The sequence below is a fragment of the Serinus canaria genome, chromosome 5 (genome assembly GCF_022539315.1).
Source record: "Serinus canaria isolate serCan28SL12 chromosome 5, serCan2020, whole genome shotgun sequence".
Taxonomy (NCBI): Eukaryota; Metazoa; Chordata; class Aves; order Passeriformes; family Fringillidae; genus Serinus; species Serinus canaria.
Window position 1 is genome coordinate 10,651,227 of NC_066319.1, and position 22,898 is coordinate 10,674,124.

Genomic DNA, 22,898 nt, shown 5'->3' on the forward strand with positions numbered 1-22,898 from the left:
CCAATATGTAATTGCAGACTGCCATTGTTATGTTTTGAAATATCTTCTTTCCTACGTGAAAATTAAAAAAATAAGTAAAACCTTGGCACTAAGCATAAAGGAATTAGCTGAGATTAAATAAATAGCTGAGTAAAGTAATTTCTTGTTCTTTTAGGGAAGAACTGTATCATTATTGATTATTTTAGGGAAATGTTTTTAATAATCCAAGAGCACTATGTTCATTTATTACCGGAGTTGAAAGATTACCCTGTTCGTAGAATAATTGGAAGATGTGTTGTAGTAATAATAATAATGGGGTGTTTTTTCTGGGAACAGTTGGAAGCCAGAGAATAATAGTTATTCTCATTTCATTAGTGCTACAGTTTAGTTGGATGTTTTTGTGAACTTCTAGAAGGATTTGAAAGCAGAAATGTACTCCAATATTAGATGTATTTTAATCTTAAGCTTTAGTGTAGATCAGCTGACACATTCCTTTTAGAAATTTACTGTCTGTCATATTTCCTTTATTTTATAAGTAGAGAGTGAAATATTCTATAGTAATTCTTTCCCAGCTGATAAAAATTTACAATGGCTGACTCTTTCTCCACTCTATGTATTTCATAACATAAACTAAATTTAGCAAACTTGTTATTTATCCTGTGGTTTCTAGCAGCTGCTTTTGATTCCCTATCCACATCTTTGAAGTAATGCTCATCACAAAACATCCAGTATTAACTAAAACTCTTTTTTTTCCCTATATCGCCTAAGTATTAATGCAAAATAACCCAAAGTAAAAAACAATAAAAAAACTGAGTGCAGCAGGATGTTGGTTCTCATAATGCCATTCCTGGCTGTGTTGTAAAGAATGCATATTTTTCAGATGAACTTGCTGTGGTGAAATTTATTCTATGACTGCATTGTTTATAGCAAAACTTCCTGTTTCTTTCTGAAGCCCAAAGAGAATAATTGAACGTGCCCTGTTTCATGGTCATTAGACAGGAATCCAGCACGTGTACAATCTGTAATGAAACCTGAGCCCACCCAGCATTGGGCTATGGCAGTAATAGTGATTTAACCATTCAGATGCATGCTTCATTAAATAATCTGTGAAACATCATGCCCAGGACTTGAAATGAAATCTAGACAGTGCTTTGCACAGATAAATACAGGTCAGTTTTTCCTTAACTGACTGATATAACTTAATGAGACAAAAGGAAGATTAAATTTCAATAAAAAACCCACAAAACCACTTCTTTCCCAGTAGCCTTCACCAGGTAGACCTTGCTGATACATGAGGCTGGTCAGAATTCAGCCAGAGCAGCAGATGAGATGTTTGGCTTGGCAGAATCATCTTCACAAAAAAGAAAAAAAAAGGAATCAACCACTGTGAAGTTTCTGTGGTTAATTAAACTGGGAGTTGAAAAAAACCTCATCTCTCAAAATGCTCCAAGAGAACCATCAAACCTTTTTGGAAGCTTCTGCATAATAATGCAAGCCCTTTAGACACAGTTGAGTCTGAGAAGACTCAAGGGAGGACTCAAGTCAAGAAGACTTCTGTTGTTTTGGTTCCCTTCATCCCTGCTTCAGTTGTTTGCTACAGGATAATTTGTAAAAAAATGCTACCAGAAGTGTGAGGAGTTTGCACTCAGATGGAATACATAGGAGATACCATGATAACCTGGGGTGTGAGGTTAATATAGCAGCTGTACAAACTCTACAGTCTGCAGGGGAAAGGGATCCTCCCTGCTGTCTCTGAAAGTCCTGGATTCAGTGTAGCCTCTTGGCAGTTGCATGTCATAACAAGTTTTCCAGGGGAAAGCACAGGCTCTAGTGATCAATCAGCTGATGGCCTATTTTCAGCTATTTACCCCTGGCCAGAAAATATGATGCTGTTTTCTTTGATGGCATCTATGAATCATCCTTTGCATTGCTGCAGTTCTGACTGACCCAGAATTTATTACCTGCATGGGTGCTGGTCAGTTTGATTAGCATTCAGCTCTCAGAAAGGTGTGATAATATAAAAAAAGATGGTTGTTAACTTCAGTCTGACTCATACTACCTATCTGTAGGCACAGGTGAGATGAACACACTCCATTGAGCAGGGGAATGGAGCTCACTTGGTGCTCTGTGATGTCAGGTGACACAGCTTTGCCATGGAGCCCTTCCTGGGTTGTTCTGGTTTAGTATGCTAGTCTCACTTATTTGTCCCAGTAATGTTTGCTAAAGCTAAATGAGGATATATTCCTCATCTGAGTTTAAAATGAAGCATTAGAAAGTTTGGCCTTAAGAGCAGAACAGATTGGGTTGTGTGTAGACACTTCTAGAGGCAGTTCAAGTAGCAGTGATAAATCTGCTGTCGTTCAGAGGCATCCTGAGCATGTTGCAGAGCAGTTCTGTGTGCAAGGTTTCTCTCCCACCTCAAGTTCCCACATGAGTGTAAACAGATCTGAGATGCTGCTCTGGTTCTTGGTCCTTCCAGCTTCTTGTGTTCCCAGCATGTGCTTGGCTGTATCCACCTTTCTGGCTGGCTTAAGGTGCTAGTCAGATGCTCTGGCAAACAGAGCTGGGTGCCTCATTCACTGCCATGTGCCTGCAGCAATTAGGAGAGGAGAGTAAGTCAAAAGATCTCTGTTTCCCTTCCTCTCACAGTGCCTTCAAACTTGGTTGGTTTTTTTGGAGGGGCTGGGAGGATGTGGAGGTGTGTTATGTCCCATTGCTGTATTTTGATTGCTTCTGTGGACTTGAAACCTCATAGGTGTGAAATCCATTTGCAATGTCATTGATTTGGAGAAACCTTGTTCTATCAACCAAAAAAAAAAAATCTACTTAGTTTATTTTTCTGGCAGCTGAAGCCAGAAGCTGTTGAGTAGCCAAAAGGTGTTCAGAAGAATCATCGCTTACACCTACAGAATTCACCCATAAAACTCAGTTTCTCTGTTTGTAGCTTTATTAATCATACAGAGTATATATTTGTATGCATATATGGACATACATTAACATGTTTAGTTTTGTGCAGTGTGCACAGTTTGCTAAAATGAGGTTCTCATTTCTAACAGCAATTTCTGCTGTTACCACTTAGCAGACAAGGACTTGATTTAATACTTTTGACTCAGCAGATACTTCTAGTGACCTCAGTTGTGCTTCTTACCAGTTACACAGTTAGAATTTATATTAACAATGTTTGGAAGAGCACCACAGATAGAATCTTTCTTAAAAAATGTTGACTCAGATAATTTAGGACCATAATGGTCAATTTGTACATTGCTTTGCACTTGGAAAGAAATTTGCCCTCTCTTGCCAACCCCACCATCAACAAATTAGAGGATGATTTATGCCAGCAATTGAGCCTGTGCAACTGCATTTCTTACATTACAGAAAATCTGCTCAGTGAGATCAGCCCAACACCCCAAACATTTGTTTGTAACAATCTTATTGCAAGATTGTCTCATGCTTGTGTGTTGTCTCAAGTGTGTGTGTGTTAAAATATTGCAATCACAAATATAGGATTAAATCTATTGCTGTGGAAAATGGACATAAGTAATAATTCACAGCTCTCTTGTTTCCTGCCATTCACATTCTCTTCCTCTCTCTGCCCTCCCTTGCAATAGGAGGAAAAAGAACTTGTAAAAATCCCAAACCATAAAATGGCAGATTCACAACATTCATAGATATTTCCTGAGTCAAGGGAAAAACTGCCAACAAAATGATTGTGCTTCAAAAAGTTGTGATTTTCCAGCAAAGACTGGAGAGTTGGTGATGCTGCTGTGCTCAGGCATGTGCTGCTCAGTGAGTCACTGGTGTTTTACCAGGAGCTGAGAACACTCAGTTCAGCTGTACCTGTTTTGTGTGGGAAATCTGACTCCCCCTTTGGATATTAAATGAGCATGTTCTTCCTAAAATGAAGTTTAATAATTGTTAGTATCCCAAATGCTGAATTTATTCTGAAAGTTTCTTCATAGAGTCAATGCCCCAAAGCACATTTTGTGTAAAAAGCCCCCCAGTTTTAAGAGCAATGTTTAGTATGTTGCATCATCATCTTCCTGAATCTACTGAAAAATGGCTGTTGTGACATTGTATAGAGATTTAAATAATGCCTTATTTCCTTTCTAGTCTGGTGTAAAGGCCAGATTGCAGATAATTTTCTATATAAGAAACAGACTTGTATTTTAATGTCCTTTTATACATTTAAGATAACCATCAGAATTTAAAGTTGAGAGCAGTTGTACAGAGGAAATCATATTTCCATCTTAATAACTCTGGCAATAATTTCTCCTGCCCTGTTCATCCCCTGGCTCGTGCATTTGCACACACATCCCCAGGCTGAACTCCTGCTTTTTCAGGGTACAAAAACTTCTGTTGGGTAAAGGTCACCTTGTCCTCTTAACTCCTGTGTTGCTGAACAGAGGCCCCAAGTTCAGCTCACAGGACAAGGAGATGCTATCTTTTCAGCAGAGGCATTTCTTTGTCAGTAGAGATCAGATTCAGCTGACTTTCCAGCAGCAGTATAACCCTAATTCAGCAATTCACTGGAAGGCTTTGCAATGCATTTCCCCATATGCAATCCAAAGGCATTAAATGTTTTAATTAGCCAAAACAATCCGTGTGTGAAGAATTTTGCCTTGGTGTATGTCTACATATGTTGTTCTATATTATTTATCAAAACATTGTAATGAGTTAAAATAGGGCATGAATTGCAGCATTCTTAGATTTGACTTTTGCCTTTAGTTCTGCCTGTGTGTCATAGGTGTCTGCAGTTTTCTCACCTTAGTTTAGGGGTGTGTGAATTCATGGGTCAGGATAGCTGCCTTTGGGAAAATTCGGAAAGGTTGGGTAGCTCTGGAATGATGTTTGCTTCTGCAGAGTTCTTGCTAAGGACCTGGTGCTGCAGTTCTTTCCCATTCCTCAGGGGTAAGGTTAGCACAGTAAAAGCAGTTACTTCATGCAATTGATTATTGATCTTCCAGCAGGGCAACTCAGTGGCATCATCGTGGGCTTCCCAGATCCTCTGGAGCTTGCACATCCTAGAGAGAGACATTGTGGTCATTTGCACATTTTCCAGAGAGACATTTTGGTGGAAGGCTGCACTGAAATGTGCACAGTGTAGATGTGAGGTTACTTTGGTTCCAAAGTGCTTTCAGTGTTTTTGTGTGATAATCCATATCAGAACCTTCTGGAGGTTTTCAAAGTGAGGGTATTAAATGGTGAACATCTAATAGATTGTGGTGGGGTCAGTTTTGTGTAATGCTGGAAGGTGCATTGCAAGCTCTCCCCTACCACATTTGTTCTCTGAAGTGTCAGTAGTGCATAGGGAGTGAACAAGCTGACCTGTCATAGAACCTCCAGATTACTCCATTTGATAAGTTTATGATCTTCAGGTCATTTTCTGTCTTTGATCCTTATCTTTTTTTTTTAGTTGATAGGCTCCTTACTGTGCATTACTACATTGTATTATCCCCATTTTGAAATAATTAAATCAAGATAATGGCTTTGATGCTGGTTTAATATTTTCCAGTGCAGGTTTAGCTGCAGTGGTATGGTTCTGTGCACACAGGCAAACCACAAGCAGATCTCTTCACCTGTGGTTTTAGCTCAGTACAGCAGATTGCAGACAGGCTGCAGACTGGACTTCTGGCAGCAGGCAGTTTAGTTTATTTTAACTTTCCTACATGTGTTAGAATTTATTGGATACATGCATTTATATACTCTGACAAGTAAATAAAATTAATTGATGCTGAATGGTTTTTGGCCTTTGATTGTTAATAAAGCAGCTAAGCGTGTGTTTGGCTGCTAATAAGACAAACAGAGACCAAGTCACATCAGGAGAAAGGGATCTGTCCCAAATGAGTAATTGGCATAAGATTACTAAAGTAAACTCCAAATAATATTTCCTAAAATAAGGAATTGAACACGGTCTCTAAGTCTTTGCTGGGCAGTTTGTAGAAAAACAACAGCTTGGTGAACTTGGCATCATTTCAAAGCTAAATTTTACATAGGGCAAACTGGTTTTGACATGATGAAGTACTAGAGAGCAAGTTCTGGAATGAGAGGAGTTCGTTCTCTTTCGAAGGGTGAACAAATTATTAAAGCACAACTCTAACTTCAGTTTCTGCTCACATTTGATTTCCTTTGAGTTTCAAATAATGCCTGCCAGCTTCCACCCTCAGAACAGCACAGCTACATCTAAGGCCTTAAGTTTCTTCTAACTTTTCCATTAGTACCTCAGTTTAAATTGCTTTTCCTCCCTCTGACATGAGGATAAGCCTAATTTTACTCTGCTCAACAGGAATCAGAACCAGCATTCCAGATTCTGAGGACTAGAGTGAACAGACAGGACAAGGGTGGTCATGGCTCATGTGTGCTGTAATTCATTGCATGTTGATGGAGCAAAGGATAATGCTGCACTCAGTAGTAGGGAGAATTTTTGGGACCATACTGGTAGGTCCTTTTGATCTTTCATAATTAACTTTGGTTCCTGCTGTTGATTTTGGCTAGATGGTTATCTTTAAGTTTAATGTCAATATTTAGAAACAGAGCTGACATCTTAAAATAATGGGATTGTTGTGGCAAAATCAGGTTTATAAAAGTTCAAGAGGAAACCTCAAAGTTTGAAGGCTAAATCATGGCAATTAATATCTGTTTAATAAAAGAAGTTAAGATTAATATGAGTAAAGTTGTTTTTAAAAGCTTCATTTGTTTTTTGGCTGCCATATCTGTTGCCTTTAAATGAGTTGCAGTTTTTCACTGAAGTAGCACAAAATCAGTCACCTTTTTCTTCTGGAAGTTTTAACACAGTTTTTTAAGCAGAAATTGACTTGCATGAGAATGTCTGGTTTTGTCCTGATTTACCCCATGCAACGTTGAATCCCATCCAGTGTCAGCCAGATGTGGCTCACAGGAAGTGTAATTTCATGGAAGTGAGTGGGAAGCAGAGAGATGTTTCACAGTCCATTGCCACTCAATGGAAAACTTGGAGTGTAAGGTCAGCCTGGATCAGACATCAGGTGACCCACAAATGTGTTAACTTAGACATAAATGTACATGAAATAGAAATAATTCATGGCTGTGAATTCTTGTTATATGCAGGATGCAGTAATTTATTAATATTTATTATATTTAATTTATTTCATATACATTTCACTGTTAAGCAAGTATTTTGCTCTTGATCTACTTCCATTTATTTGAGGGAAATATGCAATATTTTGTTATCATAATTACCTTTCGTTTAATGCTTTTTCTTCTAATTTCAGGAACTTTCAAACTCCTATCTTGTTACTTGATAAAATGCTGCAGACTTTATACTTTTTCACTTTACAGTTTTACACTCAGTTTTGCTCAGCTTTACACTTTTTTATAGATGTAGAGGGATTTTTAGAGCAAAAAGACACTGATTAAACAAAGCAATGCCTTACTTAATGTGTATGAACCCCACAAGTATTCCATTTTAACTACAGTGGTTGAGAAGGTATTAAACCTTTTTCTAGTATTATCTGGGACATCATGCCTGATCTGCTGGGGACTGCAGTTGTCAGTTACCTTCCTCATTAAAAGAATGTTTTAATAATCAGACTGAATTTGTCCCGTTTGGGCTTGATGCCATGTACATCCCTTGGCTAACCTGAGGAACAAATTGTTTTCAGAAAACAAGGAAACAAATAAATAGCAGGGTGATGATAACAGTGCTGATCACAGTTAGTTTTTCTAAACTGCTGGTTGTCAGTCAGGGATCAAAGCTGGTTTAATGCATTTATTAATTCATTATATTCTGCTTTTATAGAACAAGTTCATAAACTGTGGAGAGATGCTGTTAGTTCAACTGTTTGGTTATTGCATCTTTTAATTTACCCTTCACTTGAGGTCATAATTATGTTCAGTGGCTGCTTCTCCTCTAAAAGAAGACCAACAGTTGCAATAGGTGCACTCTCTAGGCTGTACTCTCATTTTTGTAAGAACCTGTGCAAGTGATTGATGTGTCATTGTGTCATTCTGGGAGTTGTATGTGTATATATACATGTGTGTGTGTGTGTATATATATATATATATATATACACATGTGTATATATATATACATATATACATATATACATATATATATATATATATATATATATATATATATATATATATATATATACACATATGTATATATATATATATACACACCTATATACAAATGCATATATTTTAGTGTAGATGTGGGTGTGAACATTTGTTAAAATACATAAAAACATTTGAGTTTAAATACATGTATTGGTGTGCTTTAAGTGTCCTGAACACACACACACACATTTTGGCCAGTCTCTTAAGAGGCCATTTTATGGCTGTACCAGCCAAGGTAAGCAAAATGAAATTGCATCCTATGACCTTCAAAAGAAGTTTCACCATTTTCTGAGTTTGTTTATTAAATATTATTAATGCAGAAAAAGAGATGGGAAAAAAAAAACCCCAGCAAGTAAATAAATCAAACATTTTGTTGTAAAACCAGGTAAGATTTTTCTGTTCAAACTTATGATACGTCTTCAACCATGTTCTACCTACATAAGAAATAATTGCTTGTTTAATTGTATTTTAATTTTTCAAGGATTTGATATTGTTTTTAGTTTTAAAATTGGCTAACTTAATTTTTCCTATCCATTTTTTTGATCTCATGTGACATAGATGTTAGCATTCAATACTGTCATGTTGCATGTAAGTTTTTGTGATGGTTTGCAACATCCAGGAAATTTTTTGGGAAAACTGCTCTAAGGACATAAGTCAGCCACAGTTTAGAGATCTCTGCATTATATTCTTCTTATAACTTCAGAAACCAAGTCAGGGTGCAGCAGAAAAGAGGATCCTGGGAATGACAGGCAGGAAATAGGACCCTGATGGGCTTTGGTCATGTCTAAGTACAAAGGACTGAATATTTCAAGCATGGTGAAATTGTGCATAAGCACAGCTCATGCAGTTCTTTGACACTGTTAGGTCAGTCTCTGTTGCCTACTCTGTACCTATGGGAAAGTCTTTTTCAGGACTTTATTATTTGGATGGTAAAAAAGACAAATTATTCATTTGCCTTCTCAAGGCACAGGTATTTCTGGATTAGATCTTAGATGTTTATCACCTGTTAAACCAAATGGATTGTTCAGGATCTGGAACATTGGTTTGCTCTCTAGTGGTACATTTTTCTAAATTCAGCTGTTCTCAAAGTTTGCTTATTTGAAATCAATAAAAAGAAAAATGGGGGGCGGGGTGGGGGGGGAAGGAATCACTTTCAATATCAATTAACCAAGGCAAATTCAGGGAAGGGCAACAGAGCTGGAGAAGGGTCTGGAGCACAATTGTGATGAGGAGCTGCTGGGGCAGCTGGGGCTGTTCAGCCTGGGGAAAAGGAGGCTCCGAGGGGATTTCACCACGCTGCCACTCCATGGAAGGTGTTTTAGCCAGGTGGGGACCAGTCTCTTCTCTCAGGCAATGAGTGACAGGATGAGAGGACATGGGCTCAAGGGGAGGGTCAGGTTGGACATCAGGAGGGATTCCTTCACAGAAAGGCTGATCAGACTCTGGAATGGGCTGCCCAGGGAGGTGCTGCTGTCACCATCCCTGGAGGTGCTCCAGAAGAAGCTGGACATGGCACACAGTGCTGTGGTCTCATTGGCAGGGTGGTGTTCACTCAGAGGCTTTTCCAAGCCAAATGATTCTGTGGCTCTGTGATTCTGTAACTTAAATTCATCCTTCAATCTATGTATCCTTAGCAAGGCTTTCCATGCCATCCATTTGTTCTTAGGTAAGTTGTAAACTAAATGCTGCATATATAAAATAAAAAGTTATTGTAAAAAGTCCCCAACATAACAAACTCTTTCATTTTGTTATTTTTTATTAGATAATAATTTTTCCTTAGATGGAAAAAGTGATAAAGAAAGATGAAATGTGTGTGTGTGTGTGTGTCTGACCAGAAGTGTAAATGCAATCACATTTGTGGCTTTAGTGCTCTGTAATTACTTTTGGTACAGAATGCTTATGCTGTTAATACTTTGCTGGAAAAGTAGGTTAAAAGTCATGTGTTTGAAATGATTATCTACTTAGTCCAGTGACTCCTAATAATGTGCCTGTGTGCCTGTCAGAATGTTGAGCTGGGGAAGAAACCCAGCAGTCACATTGCATTTTTCTGTAAATCTTTTGTAGGAGAAGTAGGAGAGAGTGGTAGAAGAGTATAAATGCTTTATCAATCAGAATTGTGCTGCTGTCCTGCCCTGAAAGCTTTAACTCTAATTATGAATTAATTCAAGACTTGGTCTGAAGTTGTGTGGATTTTATTAGAAAGGTCTTGCATGGAAAGCTCCTCCTGCCTGAGCACCCTGAGGTTTCATTATCTAAGTTCCATGTGAAGATGGAGGAGCTTCCATGTTCCCTTGCCTTTAGGAATGTGGAATGGGTTTTAATTTCATTTTTCCTAATGTCAGAGCCCACAATTTGTCAGATATCCAGAAACTGTTGTCTTTATGCCTAGAACTCATGCTTGCTCTTTAGAATGGTTGATACAGTCAACTTGTGCTGATAATTAAAAAATCTGGGGATTTTGGGGGGCAGAGGGAGGGAACTGTAATTCCTGTAAAAGCTCTCCCTGTCAGCATTAAAATGGATGAAAAGGAATGAACCTGTGTGGGATGAGTATTGAGTTTTTGTGTTTCTCTATTTGTGAAATTTGTGAGTCACAACTTTATCTTAGAAATGAGGTGCAGACTCAACCAAGCACATACAATGGAAATGCATTGCTGGACATTTAGGTAGAATTCAATGTACAAAGCCAAGTGTTGCCCATATGTGCACTGTTGAACCAACACTGGTTTTATTTTGGTATGAAAGTGTTATATTGTATTAACCAAGGACCAAGTACTCTTTTTATATCATATTAACTTGAATTCTGGATGCTGGGTTGGCATTTGCCTAAAGAAACTGTGCATTCTGAGTTAGGATTGTGAAATAAAGCTCTTGAACTTGTAGCAATTCTGGCATTTAAGAGCATTTTTATCAGATTTCGTCCTTTTAGGAGAAATGTTGGATTTTTATTTTTTAAGGAACTGAAATGATGAGTGGTAATGTGACAGAAATAGAAGGCAGATATTTCATGTTGTCATATGAAAATGGACTCAATTTTTCTCGTGTTCCTAATTAAGATAATTGAGTGATTTTTGCTTGGAAGAATGTTTGGTCAGAGGAACAAATAAAAGAAATTTGGTGGGTGGTGTGGGGTTGGAGAGAATTACATCCAGAAATTGGAAAGCAAGGACATTCTGTCATCTGAAAACTTAATTTGTCTAAGAATGTATGGAATTTTAGAAATGAAAATATTTAGTGACATCTTCAGTTTTGGCTATGAATAATAATAAACTGTTTGTGATTGAATAAGTTCTGGCAAGAAGATTTTAGCCACTTGCACAATATCATGAGCAACTGCAAGTTTATCTGCACTGTGCTGTTCTCTCTCTCTCTTTTTTTTTTTTTTTTTTTTTTTTTGTAACCTTTGTGGTTCCTAAGTGTGAGGGATTTTTTGAGAAATCTGAACCAGTTTTCTGGTGAAGAAATATCTTTAAATTCCAAATTCACTAGGTCAGGCTGGAGATGACATTACAGATAATCTCAGCTGTAATGTTGGTGGGAATTCTGTAAGAAATTGAATTATATTGATCTGAGGAGGACAACCATTCTTTTGTGAAATGCATGATCTCTGTATTGGGAGAGATTGCAGATCAGCTAACACTTTGATGTGGAAGGATCCTGTTCTATCATCCCCTTCACAATCTAAAATGGGCCACAGGGAGTATTTAATGTGGAACTGTGTCCTTTTAAACTGCTTTCTTAGAGAACTTGATTTTAGGTACATTGCTGCTTGACTTCCAGGGTGAGTTTTAATGAGCTGAATTACATCTAGAACCTTTAGGGAGTTGGGGCAACCACTGAAGTGTGCTCCTGTTACTTGATTTTGTTACCAGTTTCAAATAAGGCAGTACTTTTCTGAAGCTCTGAGAAATGGTAACTTTTGGTAAAAATGCCAACGTTGTGGTTTGAGTTTTCTTCCTCCTTATTAATTGAAGTGTTTCTGTTTTCAAGGGAACAAAAGAAGTTGAAGGTGAAGAGGAGTCTGGTTTAATTCAGCCTGCAGAAGTGTTTGCTCCTAAAAGTCTGGTGCTGGTGTCCAGATTGGATTATCCAGAAATTTTCAGGGTAAAGAACTTTCAATTGCTATTTACAATGTATCAGGAAAACAAAAAAATCTGGTTTTAAATGAGTAACAATGACAGTACTTTTGATTTAAAATATCTCACTCAGGATTGATCTGGGAATTTAAAAGCAAAAGTAGCTTTAGATCAAACTAGATAAAATTCAGCATCTGTGACAGTAAATAACCCCTGTAGGTTCAAGTAGTGCCTTTTTACCCTCCAAGCAATTTTAAAACTACACAGAAGGAGTGGTAGAGATTTTTCTGGGCTCAGTGTACTCTCTAGTGAAAGAAAGTATTAGAAAAAAAGATTATAGTGGTAAATAACAGTGGTAAATTATATATAGTGGTAAATGAACAGTGAAAATGTAGTTCTCCTCCATATATAAAGCAAAATGTCCGAGCCTCTTTCAGTCCAAATTAAGATGCATGACCAAGATTGAGGACCTTGGATTACTTTCAGCTGGTGAAATATGACTTATCTGAGATAAATGAAAAGCTTAAATTTCTCCTAAGCTAATAGATATAAACAGTAACAAATAAAGTTCAGTTTACAGGTGAAGGGAGGAAATCAGTCAGCAGCTGTCTGTAGGCATTAGGGGTGGCTGCACCATGTGAGATGAGCAGTCCTTGCAGCCCAGGATTTTGTCTCTCACAGTGGCCCATGGCAAGTGCAAAGCAAAGTGGGTAAGAGCAGGGCAGGCTGTAGAAACAATTCTACCAAATGCTTTCCTCATTCCATGTGAATAATGGCTGAGTGACATCCTGAACCAGAGGTGTTGTTTCTGTGGATTTTTCTGTAATTTATTCACTTTCTTAACGTTCATATTTTACAGCAACCCATGGCACAGAGTTTCACTGTTTAACTATGTGTGATTTGAAAAGTTAGTGTTGGAATTATTTCTGAGAAGAGAACTACTAAAATATTTGCTGATTTATCCAAGTGACAGCAGTTAGAAGGCAAAAGATGCTGTGGAGGAGTTACTTCCTTTTGTCCAAAGGCTTCTTAGAATGTCATGTTGATCAGGATTAAATTATTAGTAAAAATGGTAAAGCTGTATCTGTGATTTATCAATCAAAATTTGATCCTTTAATAAAATAGGTGGAAATAGTAATATACTATTAATATAAAATATATTTACATTGATATAACAAAATAAAGGATGTAAGTTCAATAACATATGGAATTGTGAGTGATTTATACTGGTCTTAAAATGAGCCTCAGAAGCTCATTGATTAATCAGTCTTCTACCCTGAAACCAGTCAGGTTTTAGTCCATTGGCGTTCAAAGCACAGATGAAGCTATGTTGATTTTTATCATTTTTAACAGTAACTTCTAATAAAGCACTTCTTATATAACAAACAAAACAAAAACATTACTCCTAGAATTTCTTTTGAAAAAGCCAAACATCCCTTGCAAGTAGCCAGGCTAATTTTTTTCAATGAATTATTGCCTCTGTGGCAAATTACATTGGTTTGAGAGTACTTCACTGCACTAGTAACTATTAAGAACTTGCTTTTTCAAAGATGGTGTGCATAGATCTTTGAATAATTTGACCTGTGTTGCAGTCTGATCTATTTTGTCAACCTTTCTAGGCTTGCCTTGGTTTGATCTACACCGTGTATGTGGACAGCCTGAATGTGTCACTGGAGACTCTCATTGCAAATCTCTGTTCATGCCTGGTCCCTGCTTCTGGAGGCTCTCAGGTAAATGGGGAGGGGGGCTAGGGGGGGAAAGGGTATTTTTCCAGTTAATTTAATTTATGAAGAAAACAAAAAATAAATTCTTGAGATATTTTTGAAGAAAAAAAGATCATAGTTCAGCTGAGTGCTTTCCCTGTGGCCTGTGAGTGCTTTCCCTGTGGCCTGTCTTCTAAAGACAGCAAAAATTCCATTCCAGGATGAGGTCAAAGGGTTAATTTTGTCACTGAGTTGGCTTTTACAGGACACATTAACAAATTAAACAGTTTGGATAAGTTTCATTTTTAAATAATAAAGGAATACTTTTGCTTGCTACAGAAATTTTTTAAAGGCTTTTTTTCATTACCATTTTCTAGCATAAGCTTCATGTCAGTTCATTTATGCATGTTTGTTCCTTGATGGAGTTTAGGATTCCACTGTCATTTCTTTGATAACTCATTTAAATTTCTATTTTCATAATTTGGTTTTTAAATGGTAAAAAGTAACTCAAATGGGGTTTCCTCAGAGGAATTAAATATTGCAAACAGCCCACGCATTCAAAAATTAAAATTTTCTAGCAAATAGACTTCTCTCTGCTTTTCACTTGTGCTTTCTGTGAGCAGAAAGTCAGGTTTGTTTCTTGATTTACTTTTTATAAAATATTCCTATACATTTGTGGGGTTTTGGTAAGCCAGTTGAGTCTTCTGTGTTTGGTTTTTGCTTTGTGCTGTGACCCTGATGGGAGATTATGGTCCTTACTTTGAAACACACCAGAAAAATACACGTACAGATGGCAGCATTTTAAAGTCAGTTACAGACACAGCTTCCCACTCAACCTATGGGTTTTCCAACCCTCTTGAAATCCCACAACTTCCTAATTCTGCTCTGGTTTTGCCATAGCCCTGGCTGCTGTGGACTCCTCCCAGTGCAGGAAGTGCCAGAGTGCCCTGGCAGCTGAGTCCAGCTCTGCCTTGCTGCTCTCCAGGCTGCCCCATCTCTGCTTGCTCTGTCCTTATTTTTGGTTTTGAAGGGGACTAATCAGATTTTATCTCCTCATCAAAACCTCTCTTTTCCAGTGGTATTTGAGCCTCTTATTTTTGGTTTTTGTGACCCACTTGAGCTTCTGGCTTTGCTTCTGTCCTCTGCTTTTTCTCCCTGTCCATGAATGCAGCTTTTCTCAGTGGCTGTTTGCTCTGCTAGAAGAGGAAGGAAAAGTCATGCTGCTCTGGTTGTTCTTCCTTCTGCTTTCTCTCTTCAAATAAAATGCTCACTCATTTCCAGCTTCAATTTGCTACTGTCAAACTGTCATTTAAATCAGAAATCAAGTGTTTCTCCTTTCTTAAGCCTTATGCTTGCAGGGCTGGAGGTGAATGATAGTGAATTATATCTCTTAGGGTGGGAACACTCTTGTAGCATTTATTTCCAGAAACAATCAGCTGTGAAATGGGTTACTGACCTGCATGCAGGCCTGCTGCTGCAGTGCAGGGGCAGAGCATCTCTGCTACAGCTCAGGGACTTGTTGGGGTTTACTGGAGAGGTTTTTTAATACCTGCTGTGCAGCAGCCAGAGCTTGCTGCCTTCCTACATCCCCCAGCTTTGCTGCCATGCAGAGTGAAGATTTACACACAGAAATGCCCCCCAGCCCCTGGCATCTGCTCAGAGGGAGCTGCTTGGCATCACTCACTGCCCGAGTGCCACGTGGATTTGCTCACAGTGAGGGACAGTGAGGGTGCTTTGCAATTGCAGAGCTGTTTGGGATGTGATCCTCAAGTGCACTCCCTCCACTGCCATTCCCTGCCTCCCTCCAGGGAGTGCTCTTGTGCTGGAAAGGTAACTGAAGCTGGAATTGTACTTGGATGTGCAGAGCAGGAATAGCAGAAGTGCCCTCTTCAGTACCCACTTGTCACAAGGATGTTCATACTCAATACACACCTGAGGAGGGTAGAGAGCAAAGAAATTCAGTCAGTGATATTGTACATTTTTCTGATTTAAATGGATTTCAGACCTTTCTTTTTCCTGAGAGGTTTTTTATTGTGTTAATGGAAATGTTTTTATTGTGTTAATAGAAATGTACTGTTAACTGCCTTCAAAGCCTCAGCTATTTAACTCAGTCAGTGTAAATGCAGGGGAGACACCATCATGCTGTGCATTCAAGGAGACATATCACTGTGCCCAAATTATATTTCAGACCTCTATTTGGCTTTAAATTTCTGTATACAGAATAAATAATTTTTGCAGTATGAATCACTCATCTGTATAATGGCAGCTTGTTCATTCTATATAAATTGAATTTAAAAAATTCTTTCCACAGAAATTGTTTTCTTTGGGAGCTGGAGACCGACAGCTGATACAGACTCCTCTACATGACAGCCTTCCTGTTACAGGCACCAGTGTGGCTCTTCTCTTTCAGCAACTGGGTATGTCTAGGCCTGCTTTGAAAAAAACCCTATTTTTCTAAATTATAAAATGAGATATTTTCTGTTCTAATTCAATTCTAATCCTGTGCCAAGAAAGCTGCATGGTAAATATTAATTTCTTTCGAATGAAAGAATGACTGACTTGCTTTAACCCCCTAATCAGACATTCAGAGAACCTTTTTGTGCAGCCTGCCTGTGGTAAGTGATCTCCAGTATTAGAGAATCATGGCATTGTTTGGGTTGGAAGGATCCTTTAAAGGTCACCTAGTCCAATCCCACCATGTGGGATCTGTAAGTTCCAGGGGGCAGAAGTGAGCGTGGCCCCTACGTGATCACAAAAACAATCCTGTGAAAAGATTCCCTGGGTACTGTACAAACTTCAGAGAAAGCCAGGGAGCTTTGTAATAAACTGGTGTGACCAAAAAGGTCCTGTAGAGCTGTTGTTATCTGTTGCTCCCAGTCTTTCAAGAAGATGCTCTAGCACAGCCCTGCCCAGATGTGTTCTTGCTCCTTACAATTACCAGGCTGCATCACTGATACCTGGGTACCTCAGTGCTGCTCTTGTCTGCCATGAAATCCTGGCACTTCCAGCCTCCATTCCATTGCTTTGGGAAGTGACTTTGAATCATAAACTTGTAGCAGCACTGGATAAGGGCACAATTAAGAAACTTTTCTGATCCTGTGAACCTCAGTTTTACTCTCAAGCAGCCAAATGGCCTCAGGATATGTGTTGTCATCCATTCTTCTCTCAGACAGTAAAAATGGATGGAAAACAAAAACAAAGTAGTGAACAACACTTAGCTCATGTCACAGAAAGCATTTTTAGATCTGATGAGCTCAATGCCATCTCCTACTGGGATGATTTAATTGTATCCTTCCAAAAAGGATATTATTCCAAAAGGAAGATTTTCATTTTTTAAATAGTAGTTTAAGTAAAAGATAAATTGTGGCTAACATGGTATTTAGGTGCTACTGAACTGCTCACAGTCCTGAGGTTTTACTTGCTTTATTATGTCAAGATTCACTGATCAGATTGCAGGCAATGTTTTGAATGTGGACAGCCCTAACAATTTTTCCCCTTTTCTCAAGACATAAAATGTGGTGTGATGTATCATGAGTGCAGCAGGTCACACCACGTGGTGTGGGATGTTGTTCTGGAAGTAGAGTGTGTGTGGTAACTGATTTGAGGCAGTTTTTTAATCAGTTCTAGTGAAGGTTGCTATAAATGCACAGTTCAGAAAATGTCAAAGTGAGGCTTTGAGTTAGTTCTTAGGTAATGATCCTGTCTTCTGGCACCTGGCTTTGGTGTGGCAAATCACAGGGTCAGGCTGAGGAAAACAATGAGGACAAATCTGAAAAGTCATTGTAAGCATGAGATTCCTAGGGGGAAGCCATGAAGATGGAGTGGGAATGTAAATATGTGGAAGAGAAAACTGAGCCCAATATTTTTCACTTGTCTTACTGACAGCATATTTTGCAGGGCAAGTTTTTAAAATTCCTCTTGTTGTGTACAGAAAGGAATAATAAAACTTTCATATGAGAATTTAGCATTTCTTTCCAACACATACAGTTTAATTGAATATTGTTCACCTCATGTTATTAGAGGGTTAATATATACAGATGGAAGTCATGTAAATTCCTAAATCCACTGTAGCAGAGTGAAGAGTTTGGAGTTTAACCAGGACTAGATTGTTGTGCTAGCAGTCAAAAATCCTTTACCTTTATATTTTGAGTTTGTGTCAGTTCTTATTAGCTCCCATACACTTTTCAATAGCTATAGCCCCTATTTACTCTCTGTCTACCAGCTCATCCTTCTTTTCCCATAATCCATTTGCCTTTTTGCTGTCTGCTTTTTGTGGTTTTGCTGCTCTTCTGCCTTATTTTGTCCTCCTGACTTCCAGTAAATGTTTGGAGGTTCTGTCTTTCTGGCTTTTTGGTGCCTTGTAAGAAGGATGAGTCAGTAAGGCCGTGCTCACCAGATGTCCTTCCCAGGGCACATGAGGATAGGAAGATCAGCAGAAGGAGGGGGAGAGAAAGGGAGATAAGGAAGGAAAACTCAGTGCTCAGTTTTCTAGTTAGTGATGCTTCCACTGGCCTGCAGAAGGGAGAGACTGAAGAAAGTGCATGGTTATAAAACTGGGCACATCTTGTCACGAGAGGTTTCCAGGCTGACATCCTGTTTCCCTGAAGGGGATCATGCAAGCTCCTGGACAGAAAGAAGAGTTGTCTCCCTTCTTTTCTCTTGCAGCAGAACTTTGTCTTTTACAAGACTGTAAGAGCAATCAGGAATAGTTTGTCTCATGGCCTTGTGTGGGCCCTCTGGTTGTGTCTCTCTATTTCTTGGTGTGCCAAGAGTGGTGCAACTGCCTGGGAATGGGCCTGGTGTTAGTTAAGGAATGTGCAAATAAGTTGGCAGAAGTTGGCAGGTAGATTTTTTTCTTTTTCAGAGCAAGTACTTGAACCCTTGGTAAAAGGCTGCTTTTCCCACCTCCTCATTTTGACCACTGATTTTTTTTTTTTTTTTTTTTTTTTGTTTCTTTGTGTTTTGGGGGGGTTGTTTGGGTTTTCTTCCCATATGTGCCTCAGTTGCCAGTGGATGTATGTAAGTATCTGGGGATACAGCACAATGGTAGAATTGTCTTGTGTCTCAAAGGACACAGATTAGAAATGTTTGTGTTTTCATAGTGTACCTCACTTTCCAGAACAGCACAAAATTCCATTCCCATGTAGGTGGTGGGCTGTCATCATGTTCTTAGTGCCAAGGCTTGGTAATTCCAAGTTTCTGTCTGGATTTACTAAAAAAAGAGTTGTTAATCCAGCTACATGTGCCTGTTTGCAATGGTTACCTGTAAAAGGAGGAGCAGGAAATATCAACAGACTGTTTTAAATAAATTCTCATTTGTTCTCACCTTTATGAAGAGTTAAAGGCAGTGAATCCAGAGGAGTGTGGTAGAACCCACTGGCTCATCCCTTTGAGAAAGTTTATTTTCCTAAGATAAGGCCTAATTCTTTCTGCTGGAGATCACAGCTGAACTTGTCACAAGTCTTTGTGCTTTTTGGAGCAATATTCACACTTGCTCTGTTTCTCTTGCCTGGTTGGAACAGGAGCTTAATGTGTCTCTACAACCTGGGCTAAAGCTTTCTAGTACTTTTTTTCAGTACTTCAGTGGCAGCTGTTGTCCCATCCAGTCTCTCTTGTGTTCAGGACACAACATTGACCAGAGCATTTGTCAATAATGACACGTTCAGTTATGTCTCTGCTGGCACAAGGCCCTTCATCCTATCTCAATTACTAATAGAAAATTGAAGAGTAGCTAGAAAAATATTTGTGAACTGCATAAATCACCTCTTTAAAAATAGCTCTTCCTTGGAGAAAGGTGGGCAGCAAGACAACATGTATCACTATGAATAGATACAAAAGTAATTTCAACATTTATTTTGAGAACTGTTGTGCAATAGTGGCCTCATCATGCTTTTTCTGCTTGGCAGGATAACACCATGTCAGCAGATGACCCTCCCTGTATTACCAAGTGCACAGCATATCTGGAAACAGACCTTATTTGTGCTTAGGCATTCAACTACAGTTGGGAAAAATATCCCCAAAGGTTTTAAGCTTAGTAATAAGGAACAGCAGTCTTTGACATTTTAAATCATACCTTCTTTTTTTTTTATTTAAAAAAGCCAAATATATAGGAATAGCCTGACAAAATCCAGGCCTGTAGCTGGACCACTAGAAATTATTTAATCAATAGAGGATTAGGTGGAAAAACAGGAATCATAAAGTTACTTTTAAAAATAACTCATGGCAGCAAGAAGACTTTCAGTGCTCTTCTATTTCTTGTTGGCTGTTAGTAAGATGGTAGGTATCTGTAGAAGCTTCAAAATGCAGTAGCTTTCTTCAGGCTCAAAGGAGATTGAGGTTATATTTAGGTTATATTTCTCTCCTGTCTCACTGCATTAAGTGTGCATTCCTAAGTTTCTGCCTTAAGCTCTTTTCTCTAGACTCCAGGCCTGCTTGCCTTCTCCATGTGGGTATTCAGCAGGGATGTATTCAGTCCTTTGAGTCTGAGACATACACCTCCATCTCCCCAAGAGACAGCTTTTTTTTTTCCCAAAAGAAGCCAGGGCAAAAAAATTAGTGACCTAAGGAGCAAAACGAAAACATAAGGTTTAGCCAGCAGGTTTCATTTTTGCACATTTCAAGGCCTGGCAGCATGAATCACACTGCTAAGCTGAGTAGAAATTACAAAAATTTATTGTCCTGAAGAATTTCTCTCTCCTTTCCAAGTACTTAATCAAAGACAAAGAGTTTTCCTTCCTTTCCTTCTTGTTCAGTCTCATATCAGGTCTGTTTTCCTATGTCCTTATTTCCCCTGCTCTGCTTTGTTTGCCTGTGCTTGTTTTCCTCTTATCTTAAATTCTCCACTCAAGTGTTTTCAGTAAAGTCATATGGATTTTGTGTTAACAAGAAAGTAATTTTTGAAGTGGTGAAAATGACACTTGGAAGTGAATTCTGCTTTGAATCTTCTGGATGCAGACACAAGGTAAGGGTGCTTTGGAATCCAGGGCTGTGTGGAATAGAGATTAAACAGGTGGAATGACACAAACATGAATGGTCATGGTAGGTGGAGCCAGGTTGGTGGCTTGGCAAGCTTGTCTTTGATTTGTCCAAACTATGATGTAACTGCAAGTGTTAAACATCATTATCCTTCAGCCTTTTTATGTTTCTTCAAGTATTTTTAACTAGAAATGGTGTGTGTACCATTAGACAGTATATGGAGTCTCAAAAAAAGAGTACTCAAAAATAATATAGTAGAGTTGAAGACTGCAGTGTCATTAAATATCTGTAATTCCAGATCTCAAAAGTGATTGATTGATTAAACTTCTAAAGATTATTACAGTTGCACAAAATATAAATACTAGGGCAGATGTTTGTGGTGATGGGGGAGTTGCTAAGCAGGGAAGTACTTCAGTACAAGCACTTTAAATGCTCCACTCCAGCATTGATGTATTTTCTTAATGTGACTGTTCAATTCCAAATTTCAACACTGTGACTTGGGACTCAGAAGTTCAGAGTGTTCTCTGTCCTTTTGCCCTGCTTGCATGTTCTTGCTCTTCTTTTGCATCAGAGCAGATACTTCTCTGATACCACAGAGAGCTGCTTGAAATTAAAGAATTAAACAACAAGAAGCAAGCAGAAAGAAGTGAATTATATTCCATGTGTCCATGGAGTGACACTGACAGAGATGACTTTTGTTGGTTTAAACAGTCGTGGAGCCAAGCCCTGTTACTGTTACATGGTGTTAAATCCACTCAAAACATAATGGTGGGATCATATATTAGTTGTCATACCTGTTTGAAATTTTTTGGAGTTGTGTATTCAAGTGTACAGAGGCAAAAGAAATGCTGTATTTTCTAATTTTTTAGATTTGCTAAAAGTTAATGAAGAATGGTGGAGATGTAGGGTGGTTTTTTTAATATAATGAATTTATTGTAATTCTTTTATGTTCAAAAATTTGTTTGGACAAGATCTTAATTGCAGCAGCATTATTTTAATTATTTTTTAATTGAGAAGTGCTGCTCCAGCTCTGTTTGGAAGTAGATGTTTGGATGTGCCAAGGGATTTGAAACTGACACGCTTGCACTTCACAGCTTTGGCTAACTGGTGAAAACCACATTTTTGGGATGGTTCTGTAGTTGTGCCAGTATCACACAGCAGATGTTCTGCTCTCAGAAGAAATCTGTGCTTGGGCTGGGAGTGGAGCAGGCTCTGTCCTTGGTTCTTACAAGTGCTGTTTCCTTTGGAAGCTGTCGTGGCCCTGGGCAGCCCCAAGGCCCTCCTGGCAGGGCTGGGCTGTGCTGGAGGCCAGCACAGCTGGGCACAGCTGCACAGCTTTGGCTCAGCTGGGGGGGAGGAGCTGTGTGAGACATGGCAGGAGGGGCTCCTGGGCTTGGCTGCTGTCCTTGAGCTCAGCCATGTCCCCAGGGCCAGCCCCAGCCAGGATTGTTGTGCCCCTCTGAGCAGGATCCTCATCCCTGGGCTGCTCCTTCTGCCCTGAGCCCAGCCCTGCCTCACCCCTGGGCTGGCCCTGTGGTCCTGGGACTGACCTGGCCAGGCCAGCCTGGCTCCCTGCCTTCCTCAGACCCTCCCCATCTCTGTGCCCTTGTCTGGCTGTCTCAGCTTCTGGCTGTCTGTCTCCAGCCCCTCCCAGCTCATCTCTTCTGTCTGTTGGTCAGGGCACTGCCCCTTCCCCCTTGCTCCCTGCTTTCCCTCCTGGTCTAGAGATGCTGGTCCCTGGCACCTGCTGCTTCTTCAATTTTCACTGCTTTGGAAAGCCTTGAGCTGGCACTTTGGTATTAGTTCTTCACAGTAAGGTTTGTTCCCTTTGGTGCTAAAAATGAAGCTTTATAAATCCTACAAGAGAGGAAATCGTGCACCACAATTCCTGGTATAATTTGATTCTGGGGAAGAGAACAAGATTTTAAAATTGTATTATTTTCTTCATCTTAAAATATGAACACTGATCAATTTCTGCATTCTGCACTGAAAATGGCTTCATCTGTTAACTGTCTTTCCAATGTTTTATTGCTTCCCAGCCCCATGCCTCAGAAATTATGATGTGAAC

General features: G+C 39.0%; 1 protein-coding gene across 1 annotated transcript in view; it reads left to right on the plus strand.

Annotated features, from left to right (window-relative positions):
* SBF2 (SET binding factor 2) overlaps positions 1-22,898 on the plus strand; it is a 233,149-nt gene that overhangs the window by 101,406 nt on the left and 108,845 nt on the right. Inside the window, 3 exon segments of the mRNA XM_050974804.1 lie at positions 12,067-12,180; positions 13,772-13,882; positions 16,167-16,272. Coding sequence (XP_050830761.1) covers positions 12,067-12,180; positions 13,772-13,882; positions 16,167-16,272 — 331 coding nt within the window.